This window comes from Diadema setosum, chromosome 18, assembly GCF_964275005.1.
Source record: "Diadema setosum chromosome 18, eeDiaSeto1, whole genome shotgun sequence".
In the NCBI taxonomy this organism is placed as follows: domain Eukaryota; kingdom Metazoa; phylum Echinodermata; class Echinoidea; order Diadematoida; family Diadematidae; genus Diadema; species Diadema setosum.
In genome coordinates, this window is record NC_092702.1 from 16,925,692 (window position 1) to 16,947,223 (window position 21,532).

Here is a 21,532-nt window from a genome sequence, read left to right on the forward strand (position 1 = left end):
GATGACGATAGCCATGACAATGGTTCTGAGCTAGAGCAGTGATAACAGCGATTATAAATGATGAAAAGTTCACGGGGATATTTTATTGCAGAAGTCAAAGTAATCAAGGTTTTCTTTTCGGCACCTCGAATGAAACAGCGAGTGGAGAACATTTTATTTGTCTTCGTCATCTTCTTTTACTTTACTTAGCTGAACCATCCAAAGTGAGGACATTCGATCCTAGGACATAATATCCTAAAATTGGACCCGGAGATATGGTCCCTCAGAGTGTTTCTCCGGACGGACTACAGTACATGTACGACATACAGTACACCGACCCGTAGTTTCAGAGCCTTTAATTTTCCTCGCTGTGACGTCATTGTTTTGGCTAACAACAATCATGGCGACGTGAAGCTTGAGATCGTGCGCGTGAACCGAATACCTGTGACAGGGAGGACAACCAAACTGTATTCATCCCCGGGATTTGAGCCTACTTTTTCTCCAAATGACCGAGGAAGAATCATCCCCAGTGAAAATGATTCAACTAGAGCAAGATCAGTTAGAGGATCTATATTCGTGGTTGGATGAAATTCCGCTGACAAGACCAAAGAGAAACGTCGGCAGAGACTTCAGCGATGGAGGTAGGCTAGGCCTACGTGTACACACACAGAATACAACCTGTCGCTCGCGTTCATGAATCACACGCAGCTTGACGATAACAACATGACCGACAGCTGCGGTTCGCTCACCGCGCGCTGTCCTTCGGCGAGAGCTCTGGGTCCGCTTCCGAACGAAGCCAGGCAATAAAGGGGTTGGCGTAGTGGCTGTGAGCCTGCACGGCCGGCATGCTGCAGGGTTTTAGCTCTTTGCCCGACCCATTCCCATCTCTGCGAGCAAACGCCCACTACCTCAAACTTCAGCATGTTTAGTTGTCATTGAACAGGCAGTTTAAGTAGACCTAACGTTAGACCCGTCTAGTATATTTCTAACGTTAGAGTCAACCTAGGTAGATCTAGATATTCAAATCTAACGTTAGACTAAGATACATTTCTTCGCGGGCTTGCGCCTACATTCAACACGAGGTAACACTAACAGTTACAACTTATATAGGGGCCTACTAAGTTGTTGAAAATATGGCTTTTATGGGCAGGAATGTTTGATATGCTGGGCAAGAGTATTTTTCCTTGTCCTGAAGGACAAAATCAAAACATAATCTTCATGTAGATTCTAGATGATGTAGTCTAACAGTTGAGCTAGTTAAACTGAATGAAGGTTAGGTATCCGGCGAATCCGGTCAAAACGTCCCCGGGTCAAAACGTCCCCGCCGTGTTCCAACCAAAACGTCCCCAGGTCAAGTACCAGAACGTCCCCGCTTTTGTCCGCGCGTGCTCTGTGGGTCAAAACGTCAGTCCGATCCCCGCTCTGCCTCCTCTTGCATGCCAGGCCGGCCGGCCGGCCCAGGCCAACGGGCGGAGGGTCTCGTCTTGCAGCGGCGATTCTATATGCATGGTGCATAATCCAGCGGAGTAGCAATAGAAATGCATGAAGAAAATACACTCTGGCGCATATGGGCGCTAGTGTACTTTCGCACCTGTTTGTCGAATGACCTCCAAACATGCACAAACTCACCCTAGTTATCCAGTAACCTAAATACTTGCATCTGAGTGAGATTCTAGAAATGGAATTTTCACCGTTTTTTTTTTTTTTTTTTTGTCACTTATCTACTGATGGGAATAATCTTGATCGCAACTACTCGGCGATCACTGCGTTGCATCGAATTCGCGTTGCATAGGAGCAGACAGCGCGCACGGCAGCACAGCTAGCTAGCAGCGAGCCACCTAAATGCTGCTCTAAATAACAAAATTTCTTCACATTTACCGTTCTGAATTGATAAGTGATACTTAGATTTTATAAAAATTTATGACATAGAACATTTTGACCCGAGGACGTTTTGGTGCCAGCTGGGCCCGGGGACGTTTTGGTCGTACCCGAGGACGTTTTGGCTCGGGGACGTTTTGACGTGGGGACGTTATGACCGGTAAGCGTATCCGGCTATCCTGGGTTTTAGGGGTCTAAATTATTTTGGGCTACTAACTTCAGCACAGGCATAGATACGGAATATGGAAAGCCAAAATGGTTTCACCATAACCCTAACCCTAACCTAAACCCTAACCCTAACCCTAAACCCTAACCCTAAACCCTAACCCTAACCCTAACCCTAACCTTAAAACCCTAACCCTAACCTTAAAACCCTAACCCTAACCCTATAACCCTAACCCTAATCCTATTTGGCTTTTCATAGTCCGTACCTATGCCTGTGCTGAAGTGGTATCCATCATGGAGAAAGAGATTAGACACACGTTACTAGTCTAGGTTACTAATCTTGTCTAACAGAAGTTCTACAATAGTACAGTAGACCAATTATCAGACGGTAAAACGTGTCTTGTTTCTCTACAAATTGGGCTGTATTGTACATATGCATGAAAAGTATCAGTAGGGGCCTACACGGCTACAGTGGACTCCCGCTATGCGAACACGGTTATAACGAAATAATGAAGTAAAACTTCTGGTCCCAAAATTATCGCCATTGAAGTCTATGGTACAAAATTCGCTTATAATGAACACGGTTAGATCTACAACAAAATTTTCATTATAATGAAATCTTTCTCAGCACCACTAACAAAGAAAAACAAAAGAAATGTGCTCCGTAGTATAACGAAATGCGAATCGCTTCCGAAAATACGTAGCAGAACAAGCATGTATAGCGTCTCTGCATGGGCGAACGCTTCACATCACTTTGTACGTGTTCACTCCTTGTGTCCTGCATAGTTTCCGAGGGGGACTTGCATTATTGTAATACAATAATCTGAAATGAAACAAGGTTCGTTTTATTGTTTCGAAGGTACTTTATTATAAAACACACAGATTCTTATACACCTACATTGTACATGTCCGTTGGTTCAGAAATGAAATAGGGTTTGTTATAACGAACATTTTGGCAGTATTCAAACAGTTCGTTATTACTAAAGTTCGTTAAACCGTCAATGAGATATGGTTCTTATTACGACGGTTCGTTTGTCAGAAAATGATAGGAATTCTAAACTTTCGTTAATCGGAACATTAAAAAAAAGTTTCGTTAATCCAAAGGTGAAAAAGGTGTGTCCAGTAACAAAACTTTGGAATTGCAAACTTCATAATCGTTTTAAGATAACCGAACCTACGAAATAACTAATCTTTCTCATTTAAAAAAAAAATTATTTACAAACCTTCTTCGGAATAACAAACCTTATTTCATTGTCGGATTAAAAAACCTTCAGAACAGTGAACCATTCTCATTTTTTTCATTTACAAACCTTCGGAATGACGAAATTCATTTCATTTTCCGATCAACGAGCCTTCAGAAAACGAACAATATATTTACATCTAAATTATGAACTTTCGGAATAATGAATCGTCGGAAGAGAGAAGCTTCAAAATAATGAACAAACCTTTGGATTCCCGGGAATGGAGAAACTTCGGAACAAAGAGTCTTTCGGAGTAACGAACTTTAGAAAGAAACGAATCTTTGGAATAGCGACCTGTAACAGAATCCTAAACTATTATTTCCTTTATGCTCTCTTTTAAAAGTAATATCCAAACGAAATTAAAAAGGTACCATCCCATTTCACATAGCTTTCCAGTGTATGATGAGTATTCAACAGACATATGATATATGCGTGGTGGTTACCTTGTTTTTGTTATATATTGTATTTGTTCAGTTATAACGAAATTTCGTTATAACGAAAGAAAACGGCTGGTCCCGAGCATTTTGTTATAACGGGAGTGCACTGTAGCAATTGCTTGAGTGAGCCTTTTTTTTTGCTTGAATCTGTATGCATAAAAATTAGGAATTGCTTGCGAGCGAAAGCTTTAGCAATTTTGCTACCAAGCACAAGCAATTGCTTAGAAAGCATTTGCTTAAAAATGTAGACCCTAGACAATGCATAACACAATTAACAGACCTTTTGCTTAAGAAATGCTTGTTCTCGCTAACAATTGCTTATGTTTTTCCAAGTTCTGTAAAACGGGCTTGAGCTTTTGCTTGGGTGGAACATTTGCTTTTATTAAAAGCATCATTTTCATACTTGTAAAGGAAATTTTAGGCCTATGTTGTGCAGGAGTGGTATAAATCAACAAGAAATTTCTCCTAAGAATAAGAATAATGTATCCAAAACTCTTTTGTTTCAGCAAGGGGAATTTCCCGTGGTTAGCACGCAAAATGTGATGAGAAACGGGTAGGAAGTGTGACATGCAGAGACCTCTCTCCACGTGCTATCTGGCAGATCTGCAGGCTGCTAATGCTATTTAGCAGCAGTTGGGGAAGTGATGGGAATCAGCCAGTACAATTCTGTGTGTAGGTGTGTGTGTGTGTGCATTTGAGTGTCATTTTATAGTTCTGCCATGTCAGGAAATGTTTTTCATATAGTTTGCACACAGCACACACATGCCGTTGCAAATACCAGGGAGGTGTTACAGAGATGGAGTGGCAACTCTTCGTAATTCATGCAAACACATGTTTGGGTTCAAGGCGTTACAATGGGATGTCTAGCATTCCATTACGCTTTGAAGTCATGCTCGGCGCCGCTCTGGTTTGCAAGACGAAGTTCGGAGACGAAGAATGCATTTCACCTTTCGTTGAATTGCAAGTTTTATTTCACCGTAAGATTTTAAATGAAATACTCGAATTGATTTAGAATAGTTTAGGAAAGAATTCAATATTATAAACATGTATTTCTAGTTTCTTCGTAATGCGCAAATCAAAATGAAATGAAAATTAGGCCCTCTTAAAAACCTAATATTTTTCTATAATGCGCATAATTGTGCATGTTAGTTTTTTTATCTTTTAATCTGGGATATTTGTCCCCGCCGAACGAGTTCGAGCAGGGAACTATGAAACGGGCTCCGTACGTGTGTGTGTCTGTGCGTCCGTGCGTCCGTCCGTGTGTGCGTCCGTGTGTGATCAAAATGTTCAATTTGCTACTTCTCTGTCATTTATGAGCCAATTTTGATTCTGTTTGCTTTATATGATAGCACTACATGGGAGCTTTAAAACTTCTACGCAGAATTTCAGTTGTGACCTTTGACCTTGACCTTTGACCTATATTGTACATTTTGCTACAAAATGCTACTCCTTCGCCATTTCTAACCCGAGTTCGATTCCGTTTGCTTTATGTGATGGCACTAGGTGAGGGCTTCAAAACTTCTACACAGAATTTTGACCTTTGACTTCTTTGACCTTTGACCTTGATTTTTGACCTATATTGTACATTTTGCTACAAAATGCTACTCCTTCGCCATTTCTAACCCGATTTCGATTCCGTTTGCTTTACATGATGGCACTAGTTGAGGGCTTCAAAACTTCTACACAGAATTTTGACCTTTGACTTCTTTGACCTTTGACCTTGATTTTTGACCTATATTGTGCATTTTGCTACAAAATGCTACTCCTTCGCCATTTCTAACCCAATTTCGATTCCGTTTGCTTTATGTGATAGCACTAGGTGAGGGCTTCAAAACTTTTACACAGAATTTTGACCTTTGTCTTCTTTGACCCTTGACCTTGATTTTTGACCTATATTGTACATTGGCTACAAAATGCTACTCCTTCGCCATTTCTAACCCAATTTCGATTCCATTTGCTTTATGTGATGGCACTAGGTGAGGGCTTCAAAACCTGTACACAGAATTTTGACCTTTGACTTCTTTGACCTTTGACCTTGATTTTTTACCTATATTGCACATTTTGTTACAAAATGCTACTTCTGGCGGGGACATATATTACGCACTGCGTAATTTCTACTTTTCCTTGTTTGATCTTTCAAAAACAGTACTCCGCTAAAGCGTATTCCAGCGTGCTTTTAAACTATTTGCTGTTAAAATTGTTAGTTTTACACTGCGTTTTGGTTCGCTGCTTCAATTCAAGTTACACAAATTCATTGTTGCCATCACATTGAAAGAGAGAGCGAATTGCAGTAGGGGCAAGTATTTCTAGATGTGAGAGCGCTAGTCCTGATTATTGATGCTCTCTTTTGTCAAAGCACATGGGTAACACCTGTAGTTGAACGCATAACTTCTCGGCGGCGCCGCGCATGACTTCAAAGGAGAGCAGTAGTTGTCTCTCCTTCTCTAAGCACCTCCCTGCAAATACATCCTATCAAACCAGCCATTGTTCTTGTGTTTGCACAGGCGTGACACCCCTTTTGTTGAAATCGCATGCAATTACTTGTGCAGGGCAAGCAAAAGATTTAATACCAGTACTTGTAAGCAAAAGGTTATGCATGTATGGATTTAAGCAATTGATCTTTTGCTTGACAAGCTTGTGCCCATGCTTGAAGCAAATATGCTTGCAAGCAGTTGCTAGTTTTTATGCATACTGCCCAATGTTTATGGCTCAGACTTCTGAGAGTGTATACTGATGATAGTGGACTCCGGCTATTAAAACCAAGGATAGCCCAGACTCCTAGTAATAGAGTCTGTGTTACAAGATCATGTTTGCCCTAAAGATTCCCATTCTGGGTATTTGACACACTAGGTACAGCACTCACTTTGCTCCAGAATTCAACCTACTGACTTTGAGTGTGTTCTTTTCTTCTCTTTTTTTTTTCAGTTTTAATGGCAGAGGTAGTCGCACACTTCTTACCAAGACTTGTAGAACTCCACAACTACACGCCGGCCAGCTCCACCAAGCAGAAGAAAGACAACTGGAAAACGCTAAACCGGTTAGTCTCGGGTAGTAATCATGAAGTTTCTGTTGTCAAATATCTTTAGAAAGCAAGTCCTGCAAGTCCTACATGGAGCAGGAATTTTCAAATGGTATCAAGTTAACACTAATTCTATCCTCAAAGTTCATTTTAAAGACAAGAATGAAATAGTTCTAGATAAATGTAATTTATGAAGTGATGAACAAAAGTGGAATTCATGTTTCCTCAGTAGACTGGCACTTTTTGTTTTTGTTTTTTTACATGAATGTACCCATGAAGATGTATACTAGTACATGTGCATACACACTAGTATACATTTTGATGTGATACCAATCCGCCGTACTCGTAAACACCAGTCATTGAGGATATTGTGCTGGAAAAAAGTGCATTTAATGAAACAGTGGTGCATCCATTATTGTGATGATGTTGTTACAGGAAAAGTGAAAACTAGCAATGTGAGAATATGATGGATCTCAACATGCATGCTGTAAAGCTAGAATAGTATTGCCTCTTACATAAACAGGCTGGTTTCTAATGAGTTGATGTGAGATAAAGAGCTATAGGAGGATATCTGTCCATTATCAAGTATTGCCATTAGGTGGCTGATGTACATGTGAAATGTCTTCGACTCTTGTAACAGCTTGAAGGAGAAAAAGAAACAGATGTACAGGGGGTCATGTTTCTTTGTTTTTGTTTTTGTTTTATTTATTTCCACTGCAGAAAGGTTTTGTGCAAATTTCACTTCTCGGTTCCCGACCATGTGGTCAACAGTGTAGTCAACGTCAAGCCGGGCGTCATAGAAAATGTCTTGTGGCAGGTCAGGCAGAAAATTGACATCTTCCTCATGAAGCGCAAGAGCAATCCACAAAAGGTGAGTGAGTTTGTTTGTTTGTTTGTTTGTTTGTTTGTTTTAAGGAGCGCTCTTACAGGAGAGGGCAAAATTTTGCTAAAAAGCAGCAAGTGAAGAGTTACAGCAAGTTCTCTAGGGTGAGGCCATGTATTTTTACACTGTATGCTCAATTCTCACAAACCATGGGTTGTACTGGTCATATTCAAAGGGATGCGTAAAATAAGGAAGGTTAGCTACGTTGTACATGTACTTGCACACTGATTGTTCAGTTTTTGAGAGACCTATGAAAGGAAGAAATTAATAAGCAAGGCAAACGGATGTGGTGTAGTTAAATGATACCCTTTCTAGTACACCATTATTTTGGTATGACAGTTCACACTTTCTGGAAACAGTTTGAAGTCTTTGAATCTGAACCTACTTCTCAGAAAACTTTGGTCACCATCTATTAATTTTCCTATAAGGGTTCCCACTGAGAAAGTATTAATGACACAAATGTGCACAAATGGGAAAATTGTTCACCAGAATGAAGATCAGTAGTTACAACAATGAGTATGCTGACTAGAAAGGAGAAAATGTAATAAGAGAAAGAGATACTGGCAATTCACAGAGAAGACTTGTGTGTTTGTTTAGGAATGTTCTTAGTATTCAGACTTTAGAGGCATTTTCATGTCAAAAACAGTAGGAGTGAGACGTATCTTTACAAGTGTAGTGCTGTCTAAATGCATAGAAGTCTTTATACTGTGTAGTATACAGTGTACTTGTACCTGCTAAACTTCCTTCCCCTCTCAAACCAGGAGATGTCTCCAGATGGTTACCTTGATGGACAGGAGGTGGGATCCCAACCACCAAAAGGGAATCGCATTGGTAAGAGAATCTATGAAGTCAGAAGGCCTCTGATCTATTGCTCTTGACTAACAAGAGAGTAGGACATTGCGGACTTTGCTTCACAAGGGAACTTTAACTGACGTTTAGGGAGGTTTTCTCTATGTGACAGTTTCCTAGGATGCAACATTTAGTATTTGCAGCATTCTATTTAGAGAACCGAGAGTATTGTGGACATGTCATAAATTCCTTTACAAAAGAGTGCTCATTCATCACACCACTTCAGTTAATCCATTGCCTACTGTAACCTGCAAAGCCACATGTACTGTAAATGGAGATTTCAGAGTCGTGCAGTTAACAGGGTAATGTGGGTTGATGCAGAAATGCTCTTTATCGTGATGCAACGTTATGAGTTGGTTTGCATCTTCAATAAGGGCAACTTGTGTTTTCCAGTTGGTGGTGATGATTGTCCTGGACATTGTTTATACCTTCCGTCTACAAGTATTGCCAACCTCCTTTCAAGATCCCCCTCCCCACTGAAAAAAAAAAAAAAAAAAAATCAAAATTTTGTTATACATGAAGCCCGATGTGTGGACAAAAACAAGGGACAGCACGTAGTTTTAGTTTTTCATAGCAAGTAAAATCCAAAGGTTGGAATGACTTTTTTGTCCACATCTAGCAATATTGCTCATGAATCAGCAATCAGGGATACATTCCATATACTGTAAAAGTGGATATTTTTGTGCAAGTGATTTTCGCGCTGGCAGGGTAAGATGAGTTTCATGAGTTTTTTATTCTGCAAAATCAAAACATGAACTACAGGAACATAAAGCAAGCAAAAATATTTAGGTGCTTTTATTTTCGTGCTGGTTTCTGCTTTTGCAAAATATGCAAAAATCTTAACGCAAAAATCTCCACTATCCCAGTACCTGACAAAGGAAATGTACCATCTTGTCAATATGTGTTTTTCCTTGCATTGCTTGTACCACTCACAGGGATGGGCAGACCACCTAAGGCGCCAGCTGCCGGACCCAAGGCTCCGGTAGTCTTACATCCACCGCAAGGGTAAGACAGCTTCGCAAACTTCTGTAACATGACTTAGATGCAGAATTTTATATTCAGTTTCACATTCAATCTCTAGTAAACTAGCCACTGTTACAGTGGTAAAAGATTGCAAAGTTTAAGATCGTGATCTCTTAAATCTCAGTCTTTTACCGGTGTGACCGCAAATTTTCCATAAAACTTCTCGCGAAACTTCCTACCCGGTACTCAAACTAAGGATATTTCCCCCTACACTTGCCAAACTTCTTGATCTTTTGCCAGTGTAAATGCCAAAAACTAAAACTTCGCAAAGTTTGTCACGTGACCAGTCCACCAGTATACTCTTCTTTTTTGTGCACGCGTACTAGTGATCCAAAGCTATCAGTGTGAACGGACGACAAAAGATCGCAAAGACTTCACAGTCTTTTGCTGTTGTGATTGCGGTTCTTGTTTCTTTGATTACAGAGCCATAAAAAGCCCCTCAATTGTGCAGTCACTGTCTACTCTGGTGTGGTTAGGCCTAATTGCTGATGGAGAGATTGTTCATTTTTCATAGCATTCATTGCTTTATGTTTAGATATTCATGTAAGGAAAGTGAGATTCAAATAGGCAGCCAACATTAATCTTTTCAGACCAGGCAGCATGGTATGAATCTACAGGTTGTATCTGCAACATTCATGATGAGCAAGGATAAACAGGCCTGTGAACGAATAAAGACAGGCTTTCATGGATTGGAAGTAGAGAAGCCACTTTGTTAGAAGTTGCGTTGAATTCCTTTTCAAAATCTTTGCATTGACAGAAATATTTAGTTATTTCTTGCTTGTTATCGAGAGGTATGGAGATGTATGGCAAGAAGAGCCATATTCCAGTTTTTCAAGTCCTAAACAAACAAACTACAGAGGGTATGTATGTTATAGTTAGAAATATTCTGGACAAATCTTAATATAGTCTTGGCTATTAAACACTGATGTTTGCAACCCAGCCCCCTCTTTGACATTTTTGTTTTGATGGGTTGTCTATGTTAACAGCGATCCACGTGGAGCATCATACAGGCAACAGTTCAACGGTGGCATTGAGCCAGAACTCCCCCCAGCAGTACGGATGGTTATAGAGCAGAAAGAGCAAGCTCTGCTGGCGTCACAGGAAACAGTTCAGGTAATTTTGAAAGAAAAAAAAAAGCACAACTGCAACAACAAAACAGAAAATTAACCAAGCAAACTTACAAAGAAACAGTCACCAAATCATCAATTTAGTCCAAATATTATTTACAAAATGTCAACTTGCATATAAAAATTCATGAATAATCAGAATGCTGACCAGTACAGTGCATACACAGATATGTGTTCATGTGGAACTGTGATGCGAAGATGTGGGGAGGGAGAGTATTAAATCGACCCTCTAGATTGGCCTTTTCAGTTGAGATATATTATTGGAATAGATTGATGTCCATCATTCAGTGTCTGTTTGCACTTTGTGAACTTGGTTGCAGTTTTACACATGGGCAGTAATGGTTGCCCTCTGTAAATTGTCAAGTGAGCTAGGAAGTCACATACTTTACCTTTCAGTTATAAGTCGCGGAAATGTGTGGTTTTCACGCAAAATTGCATTTTGTGGAATTCCCTATATATTTTCTCTATGTCGTTTCACTGCTGTGATATCACAAATTCTTGTAGCCATTTAATCCGGCAATGACAGCAATTGGATATATTCAAAAGTTTGAAAATATGTTAAGTTTGAACGATTTGTCCAATTTTCCTCCAACTTCACCAAGGAGTTCTCACTGTATGTCTGCAATCACTGAATCAGTATCATAATATCTTTTACAAGAAATGTAAAGCTACAATGCTGCCCTCTTAGAGGTCAATCATCAAACACGGTTAATGCTAACAGAGGGAGTCAGTGAAAACATAATTTGTAATTCTACTGCACCAAATTATTGTGAGCAACTCATAGCACCTGGAATTGTAAGTCCTTTATTGTTGTGAAAATAAACGTTCCGTCTCACAAGAGCATTTCCCCCATTGGAGTTGTTTAGCAAGCACTGTAGATATCTTTAGCATTGTATATGTAAGGTGCATCTACCCAGTGGTACAAAAACCCCAACAACAACCACCACCACCACAAAAACACAAAATCCTAAATATAGATGCTGTATCTACCTTATTTATTGAAACTCAGAATAGAATAGCCATAACACTGGCTTTTTCTGTGTTCTTGTAACATTGGTCAGGGGAGAGGGTAGAATACAAGCAGTATGAACAGGATATATTGTGAACTCATTCCTTCTTTGTCCCAGTTTCTGCCAACTTGCGTTGATATGTATTTAAATTTAACACTGTGTATTGACCAAGATGATTGAAGTTCAAGGTCTGTTATTAAACCGCAGAAAATTTGACCCCGACACTTGCCCTTGTCTTTGACACCATATCTTAACGAAGTCTCTTCATTGTGTTTACTTTAGGGTTTGGCATTATGCCTGTTACTGTCTCATACACAGAGTAAGATAGATTTGTTTTGATTTCTTTTCTTTTCCTAGTTTCCTTCACTCGAAAATAGAAAATGGAAAACAAAGTTAAAATGTAGAAATACTATTGGACTAAAGCATTTACATATCTTTACTCTTTACAAGTTCTTTACCTATTTATAAAATGAAACAAGAGAAAATACAAATGTGTAAAGCATACAGCAGATGATATCCTGCATTGCATCGTCTGTCGCTATACTGTGATCAAAATATCCCACTCTTTTCAGAGATGAATATATTCCCAGAAATTCTGTGTCTTTTTCTGAGTAAAGATGGTATCCATCACGTTTCTTGCAGATTACTGTGTACAGGGATCTGGCTAGAGCAATGAGTCATATGTATTGATATATTTGTAAATTTGAAGTCAGTCATCACCATACGGTGGGAGAAAGCATTCCATGCTCTGCTTAATGCGGTTTCCTGAATATTTATATTATATTGGATGGCTATGAATGGGATACCAGGGAATATTGCACGAGTTAGGGCCAATATTGCACGAATCGAAGATGAGTGCAATATTGACCCTAACGAGTGCAATATTCCCTGGTATTCCATGAATCAAGGCCATCCAATATAATTATTATCATCTATACAATCAAGCAGAGCAAGCATAAACTGCACAAAATTACGCGGCTTCCACTCGTCTTGGAAGTTGACTCGGCAGTCACATCCAAGCGCTGAAAAGGGGAAGCCCCTAAAACTGCGTATGAAACAAACAACTAGCAAGATGTTTGCATGCTTGTGAATTGTAACAAAATGACGCGCACTAGTAGCAAGCGTTTGCGCATTCAGCAAGCGCTCGCGCAAAAGACGAGACAGAATTGAATATGGTGGGATCTTGAACGGCAAGTAACAACGGTAGCCTATGGAGAATTAATACGTTGGCCTATGCATTTCGTTCAATATGCTCTGATATTGAACGGTAAAAATTGAGCGGACTACAATACGCGTTTTTAATGCGCCGCTAAAACGTCCTATATAGATGATAATTGAAAATATCATATGTGACTCTGCATCACAAAATCAACAAAAGTTGCCAAACTTGAATTTTTAGTTAAGGGCAGATTTTGAAAGAGCAGATTTCAAGCTTTAATAAGATGTATAACTCAATTCAAGGAAAGAAAGCACACACTCTGTTAAAGTGTGTACTGAGAAAAGAGGCTCTGAAGTAAAGGGTCTATTCAAGCGCTTAATCCTACCAAGCTGTGCTAGCAGGACAATGAATGGGACCAAAAAAAAAAAAAAAAAAACTACAACAACAAAAACGGGATGCCAAACACCTCAGCAACAACAATGAAGGGATAATCAGATTAAGCTGAAATTAAGCATGCTTTATAAACACATTCTATTTATTACCAGTACCAAAAGTTCAAAGCATTAGGATTATCCCTTCAAAAGTCATTAGAGTTGAAAGTGAAGAGTGTTTTGAGGTTTTTTAAGAAATGAAAAGGGGCTCTAAGACATAAAGTACCTAATCACACTATTCTACAAAAAAGTGTACTAGAAAAACTGCTGAAAACACAATTACCCATTCGATTTATGATCCCAAACTTCAGAATAATGTAGGAGAAGAATTGCTCTTACAGAAAATATAAAAAACTCCAGAGTGACTAGGTTGACCTGTTTCACCTTTAGTATTTGAGTCCTCATGTAAAATCAGGGCATGCGACTTTTTGTTGGTTTTATGAGGCATGGTCACATATATATCGTATGTCTCTCTTAAATTGGCAAATCTTTTGTTTTTTAATTTTAAGCAGATCCATCTAATCTTTCTCCAATGTAAGATATGCAGTCAAACTTAGGATGCTACTTTCAAAATGATGACGAGATTGATGGGTTGATTAAATGCCAGTCAAACACTTGCATGATATTAAGGGTGTGATAGGGGGTACTCGAGGTTCTGTCAATGTACATAGTAGGTGACCACCACAAGAACTTGCTTTTCTTTGTCTCTTGTGATAAGTCTAATGCTGTAATGATGTACGCCATTAAAACCAAAACAACAACTTCGCACTTGTCCCCATCCATTTCCATTTCCACCCCATCTTAATCCCCCTAATCCCCCCCCCCAAAAAAAAAAGAAAAATGATCAAGATAGAGCCCATATATTGTCTCATGGCGTTCACACAGTGCAGTGAATTGCAATGGCCTTTCATTGTCGTCGTCATGAACCAATTAGCTGTGAGTGTCAGCAAGCATAAAGTAGGTACCGCTTTAATTTGCTGTCTTGTTGTTGTCGTCGTCCTCGTCGTTGTTGTTGCTGCTGTTGCTGCTGTTGTTGTTGTCTCTATTAAAGTCTTTGCCACCTTGTGCTTCTTTGTCCCAGCAGATCCTGCAAGCCAAGGTGCGGCGGTTAGAACACCTGCTGAAGCTGAAGGACGACCGCATCGAGGAGCTGATGAAGAGGAGAGATGGGATGCAGAAGACGCAGGGGTATTACTGAGAGCGGCGCCGGGAGGTGGGGTTCTCTGCGCTGCCGTGGGTTCGCGATTTCCTCGTCCACCATGAGCAGAGGACAGAAATGACTTTAACACACTTGAGAGACTATTGCTACAAGTGAGGAATCGTCATCCAGCCGGACAGAAATAATGAATGCAGAGAAAGAGAAGGAAAGAGAAAGAAAGTGAGAGAAAGACATGGGGAGAGAGAGAGAGAGAGAGGGAGAGAGATGCAAACTAACTGACAGATATTCATAGAAAGAGTGAGTTTGTGAGAGATGTGGGAATAGCCGGGATGAGGAACGGCATCGAAGCAGAAGATTGCCAGAATGTGACAAAGGGGGAAATCCCGTAGAAGGACGACGATCGGTTGGTGACAAGAGTCCGGTGATGTCATAATGCTGCATTATCCTAGATAAATCACAATCATCACATTCATGTGGGAATACAAATGATGTCTCATGCAGAGAAGCAGGGCTGTTTTTCTTGTTTATATATATATTTTTTTTTTTATTCTTGTTGTTCTGGCACAGTGCTCGTTGAACCTAAAGTTTGTTTGAAAGTTTGTTGGCCTATGTATTGCCAGTGTTGCCTTGTTGAAGTCATGGAAGGTGTGCTTGTACACAGGGTTTGTATGCGTAGGAAACTTTTTGAAAACTTGCCAAATATTCTGTGAATTAACTGTCCTCTTCCTCGATCCCTCTACCCCTCCTTTGCCGAGACTTGGACCCCCCTTTTTCCCCCGAGCATTTCCAGATTCAACCATCAAAAAGGTCTAAAATGTGTGCCAAGTTTGCTTGTACATTGAATGAAATGTTTTCCATGGGATGCCGATATTGTCCCAAGTTATTTATATGAGGTGAAAAACTGGAAACAATCTCTTCTACCGGTATTTGAGGAAAACAGGTGGCTATGTAAACAAGGTCAAAGTGTAGAAATGAGAAGGCAGTCTGTTACAAATTGACTTTATGATTTAGGGAAATCTGACATTTCTTTAATATATGAGACATTCATTGGACATGTTTACCTGTCTTCATTATGATCAGCAGTGGACATTAAATGAAATATGCGCTTGTACTCCCCAGGTGAGGTGTTGAAATATGTGGTACTTATCATCATTACACGAAAAATTCATGCCACATACCGATTGCAGCATTGATAAGGTATATTTAATAATAAATGTTGACATTATTAGGAGAAAATATTATGGCAATATTTCATTCCCCAGTTTTGTAAATTGTGTGTGTGCATTTTGTATTCAAACAGTCGTATGCCCATGTAACAAAACAGTTTCTTAACATGCCTGTTGCAACACCCTTTCCAAAGTTCACATCATCGCCAAATTTTTTTCATAACTTTGTTTTTATTTTTCAATTATATATATTCTTTTTAAATTTCACCTTTCCCCTTCTGTTAACCAACATAAAACAGAACTATATAAACCAGCAATTACTGCATCATACATTGTAGCTTTAATCAATCAGATGAAAACATGTAAAGCAGAAAATCATAGTGCTGTATATGTAGGAGCTCATTCAATCAAACATGCTGATTTTGTCATACAAATGCCATATCAACAATTTTATCAATGTTTTTCATCTTATGGATCAATGTAATCATTATCAGTATTAGTGTCATAATACCATGATTATAATTGTGAAAAGTGAATGTCAGATGGACAGTTATAAATAGGGACATTTTGGGTCATGTAGATATCTGTATGTTTGATTTCGGCTCAATGCATGGTGGACTCTACACACTGGCACTTTTACTGCAGGTCGAGTTTGGAATGTGGTGAGTTCAGCATATCCATGCACATTTATTTGTTAACTACAGTCAAATCTGTCTATAGCGGCCACCCAAGGGAGACGAAAAAAGTGGTCGCTATAGACAGGTGGCCGCTATAGACGGGTCATCCAACTCTGTGTGCATTGCCTACATGTACATGTATCATCGTTGTATACATATTAAAGTACTTAAATGTACATGCCTATGTGTGTACGTATGCACACGTGTGTTTCATGCGTTGAAGAATGCCAGTGTTTATGAAATTGTTGCACATCAGCATGTGTACAGTCGTGAAGAAAGCTAAACACTATTGCATTATTATGACTGAATGAGTGATGAATGCAGCGATGGCGAATAATACTGGCGATCACTATATGTTGCCCATGAATGACTGGCATGGCTACAAAGCAGAAAAATATGCTGAATTATCGGCTCTTTGGCCGCTATAGACAAGTTTAAAATCCACCGCGGGAAACAAAATTTGTGGCCGCTGGCCGCGTTGGACAGGTGGCCGCTATTCACAGGGTCTTTAACAGGGGTTTTCTCTCGGGGGGGGGGGGGGGGGGGGATTTTTCAGTGGCCACTGTAGACAGGTGGCCGCTAAGACAGGTTTGACTGTACTGTATTCAGAGATCAGCTGTGAATGTTCTTTTGAACAGTGAAGTCTTGCTTTACTCAGGCATATTCAATTCCAGTGTACCCCATTCTCTTTCATTGTCTTTCTCTCTCCTACTCCCCCCTCCCCACCTTCTGTCATTATTTATTCAAGTTTTGTAGTGTTGTTTGGATTCCATATTTTGAAATCCCTCCCCTGGGTAATTATTTATTTATTTGTTTATTATTATTCTTTTTTTTTTTTTTTTTTTTTTTTTTTGGGTGCAAGGCTTGAGGGGAAACCAAGAACAAAATCTGCAGATTTATCAGGAATTGAGTTCCACCAGTCTGCTACACTGTACATCCCTCCTTTTTTTTTTTTTTCGTCTCACCAATCTACAGCATGATAAGAGCAGCAGTCATTGATAATAGCATGTGTACCCGGTATTCATTTGGCATATATTAGAAATATGTTGACACTTGAATTGCCACTATCCCTGCCTATCCTTGGCTTGCGTTACAGTGCACTCCTGTTATAACAAACATGGTTATAAGTTCTAGCGAAATTTTTGTTACAATGAAATCACTATTCAGGTCTCAAAATTATCATCTGTATAATCTTTCTACACTGTACTGTTCAGTCATAATGAAATTTTGTCATACGAAAAGAAAATCGCCGGTCCCAACGACTTTGTTATTACGGGAGTACACTGAACAAGCTTATGCGATATGTATATACCATGTACAGTGCACTTCCGTTACAACGAACACGGTTACACTGTATAACGAAAGTCCGGTTATAGCGAAGTAAAAATGCAGGCCCCAACATTATCCACTCTGTTTTTTATTGTTTATTTGTTAGGTTATAACAAAATTTCGATATAACAAAAGAAAACTGTCCATCACGAGGACTTCGTTATAACAGGAGTCCACTGTACTCCAATGAGAGGTAGGATGATTAATCGTTTAAATTGGCGTGATGTTACTTTACATTATTTGCTTTCATTGAAGTACAGTGCACTCCTGTTACAACGAACACGGTTATAACGAAATTTCGTTATAACGAAGTAAAACTTCTGGTCCCAAAATTATCACCATTAAAGTCTATGGTACAAAATTCGCTTATAACGAACACGGTTATAGCGAAATTTCCGTTATAACGAAGTCTTTTCCGAGCGCCACAGACAAAGAAAAACAAGAGAAATGTGCTCCGTTATAACGAAATGCGAATTGCTTTCGAAAATACGTAGCGGAACAAGCATTTACAGCGTCTCTGCATGGGCGAATGCTTCACATCACTACGTGTTCGCTCCTTGTGTCACGCACAGTTTCTGAAGGGAGCGTTTGATATAGTAATACAATAATCCCAAGGCACATTTTACATAGCTTTCCAGTGTATGCTAAGGATTCAGCAAACAGAATATGATATATATATGCATGGTTTCCTTGTTTTCGTTATATATTGTATTGTTCGGTTATAACGAAAGAAAACTGCCGGTCCCGAGCATTTCGTTATAACGGGAGTGCACTGTACCCAGTTGAAGCATTCTTCCACATGTGATGTCATGAATATCTGTATATGTGCTATACCAAATGGTGGAGGGTCTCTTCTGCATTTGTGCTAGACTACCATGATCACAATGCACTCAATGGCCCGAATTCACGAAGGTGGTACAAATGAAACCATGGTCTAAACCATGGACAAAAACCATGAAGCGCCAAGGGTCGCATGGAATATTTCGTCACGAAATCAGTCATTTCGTCGATGAAATGATTATTTGTTAAGAAATGACAACATTTTGTAACTAGATGAACATTTCGTCCACGAAATGATAATTTCGTTAACGAAACGGTCATTATTTGTCGACGAAATGATCAATTTCGTAACGAAATATTCCGTGCGACACTTGGCGCTCCATGGTTTTTGTCCATGGTTTAGACCATGGTTTCATTTGTACCACCTTCGTGAATTCGGGCCAATATGTGCACAATTTGCCCCTGTGCACTTTTATTTCATGTGGGCCAATTATGCATTCCAGGACATTTACAGTGCATTTGAGATAATGCACCAGGGGCCTGTTGCATAAAATTTTTAACCTGAGAAAAACTCTGGTAAGAACTCGGGTTAGTATGATTCTGCCATGGACTTTACACAGGAAAAATTCTGTTCAAAATCAACCCGAGTTTTTCCTCGGGTAAAAAGTTTTATGCAACAAGCCCCGGCTGATGCAAATATCCTCGGGAAGGCTGCTCACAAATGTGGATGAATTTGCAAGATGTCAAGTTTGTCATATCGTATTTATTCATTACTACCGGTATGTTGTAGTTTTGAAAAAGTGGGGAGAGGGGATCCTAGCCAAACTAAATTGTTTGTGCCCTACATGTGCTGAAATATGAAATGTAAGTTTTTAGTGAGTTAAATTGACATACAGAAAAATGAGTTGTAAATGTAGGAAAGACATATGCTCAAATGTAAATATTATACAAAGCTAGAAATGAATTACATCCATATATTATTTTGAAGATCTGCATGTATGGTGTACATTTCTGCATACATGTATTTAAAAAATGGTTATTTTTGTAGATGCGATGTTTGCCACGGTGTACCTGTACAGTGTATACTGAATAAAACATAATATTGTAAAACAGTAGTACGGGCTTGTTCAAAGTGTATTTTGTTTGAAATTAGGAGTTGAAATTAGGAGTGGAAAACTTCACGGTCGGACTGTTGTGAAGACTTTTCAAAAAAACCAACTACATCATGTACATAGTGAGTCAAACATGAGACGGTTGAACATTATCTTCAATTTCAGCAATTTTATTGACAATTTTCATGACTTTGATAGGTGCAATACATTTAACCTACTGGAGCCTGAAGAACACAAAAATGTGGTCCACACACTTTTATCTTGACAAGGCTCTGGTAACATAGCTCAGTTAAACATACTTGCAAAGCTGCCGATAATGATTATTACAAAATGGGTTCAAGAATGTAGCCTACTAGAAGCACTGAAAGAAGTCGAGTGTGCGCTCTTTAGATTTTTTCTGATGCACAGGAGTGCAGAAAGTGCGCAACATAAAGCGTAACTGCACTCGATCTGATGTCACAATAAACATACAACATGCTGTTATGGTTTAATCGGAACATGTTTATATCAGTTGGTGTTTAGTGTGTTTGGAATATGCCTTCAGGTGTCCTAGATTTTGAGCAAGTTCTACATGTAGCTGACTGGCATTTGTCCACAAAGGTAATAATGAATAGCAGTTCAGGAACCATTATACATGTATTGCAATGAAAAGTTTCACCAGCTGACATCGTATTTCGTAGACCCATTTAAAAAGATAGATAATTCACAGGCTTCACAAAATTCACAAGTTTGTGATGTTAATGGAGATGCCGTGCACTCTCACCTGTGCATTATTTGCATACAATTTGCCACCTAAACCAGCATGTCTGTGGCATCTCACAGAGCACACATGTACATGAGGACTGTTATTCATCTAGTAAATGGCAAATAGATCTAAATGAGTCATCTTTGAAATCAAAATCTGTACCCGCTTCTCAGCAGGACATTTGTGCTGGATATTTTTCCACAAGGACTTTTATCTTCTGTTGGTGTGCATATACTGCCATGTATTCGAAATTGTGATATGCATGTACTTATTACACAACAGCAACTTTGGGTTAAGACTACTAAACTAGTTCACACATTGCTATTACATCTAGTGGGTATGCCATGAACATCCGTGGGAGATAATCATATTGTACACTGTGCCCTTTGCCCTTAAATTCCATTGTCCACCAGTTGACAATTTCTCCAGGTACAGCTGTAGCTCTTCGTGATCAGGCTTACAAAATTTATAGTTTGCTTAATAGTGAATACTGCTCCTGGAAACATCTGGTCAATCATGTATACCAGTACAGACAAAAAAATAAATAAATAAATAAATCCTGACCACAGCTGTCACCAACTTTGAGGGAATGCTCTGCCTGGATACCTCCATGAGATACCCCAATGTTTATGGTACATTAATGCACACATGAATTGAAATGCCATCAACTTTACAGTGGCCCTCGTGTGACAATGAGCTGTATATCGGCAACATGTGCATTGCACCATGAATGAAGTGACTGCAACTGCAGCCTTACGACTCTCGTTGGGCCTGTGGACTTGGCACTGAACACTGACTTTACAGGAGAAATCTGGACCAGCTAGAAATTACCCTAATAAGGAAGAGTACAATTTTTGAATATGAAAACAACAAGAAAATCTGATCCAAATCGGATAAAAATTAAGGAAGTCATGAAATTGTGCAGTTTTGCTAGTTTTCACTGAACAGTTCTTGAACATTCAATGTGAATATGCAAATGGGTAAGCTGATGATATCATCGCTTCACATCTTGCCATGTACACAAAATCTTGAAATTTCCCGTTTTCTGACCAAACATAATTATGCCCCAGTCTCAAATCTAATTATATCTGACTGATCATTCACCTATGAATAACACTATGTTCCAAGGCAGAAAAAAATGAATTTTTATCAGTGCTCCCACTCAGGAGGGTTACTTCAGTGGAAAATCAATATAAAGAGATCAGATATAACACAACTCTCTCATAACATGGGGATCTTGCAGATCACAACTCTTCATTATATTTCTGGGACTTTTGTTGCATGTGAAGTACGATCTAGGATCCAGCTCCACAGCTAAGATTTTTCACCAGGTGACAGATCAGTAAGGTCTAAATCATGTGCA

General features: G+C 39.3%; 1 protein-coding gene across 1 annotated transcript; it reads left to right on the forward strand.

Annotated features, from left to right (window-relative positions):
• The first annotated feature begins 377 nt into the window (after nt 1-377).
• Nucleotides 378-16,675, forward strand: LOC140241673 (sperm flagellar protein 1-like). The gene is made up of 7 exons (XM_072321415.1): nt 378-620; nt 6,626-6,737; nt 7,440-7,590; nt 8,364-8,433; nt 9,387-9,456; nt 10,461-10,587; nt 14,286-16,675. Exons 1-7 carry the CDS (start codon nt 485-487, stop codon nt 14,397-14,399), a joined length of 780 nt encoding a protein of 259 aa, XP_072177516.1. The 5' UTR covers nt 378-484; the 3' UTR covers nt 14,400-16,675.
• Nucleotides 16,676-21,532: the final 4,857 nt, after the last annotated feature.

What these genes read in the sequence shown, in the direction of transcription:
- LOC140241673 (XM_072321415.1), top strand. Translation starts at nt 485, where the DNA reads ATGACCGAGGAAGAATCATCCCCAGTGAAAATGATTCAACTAGAGCAA. An exon ending in GCAAGAGCAATCCACAAAAG is followed by an intron (nt 7,591 to 8,363) that starts GTGAGTGAGTTT and finishes CTCTCAAACCAG; the next exon opens with GAGATGTCTCCAGATGGTTA. An exon ending in GTCTTACATCCACCGCAAGG is followed by an intron (nt 9,457 to 10,460) that starts GTAAGACAGCTT and finishes CTATGTTAACAG; the next exon opens with CGATCCACGTGGAGCATCAT.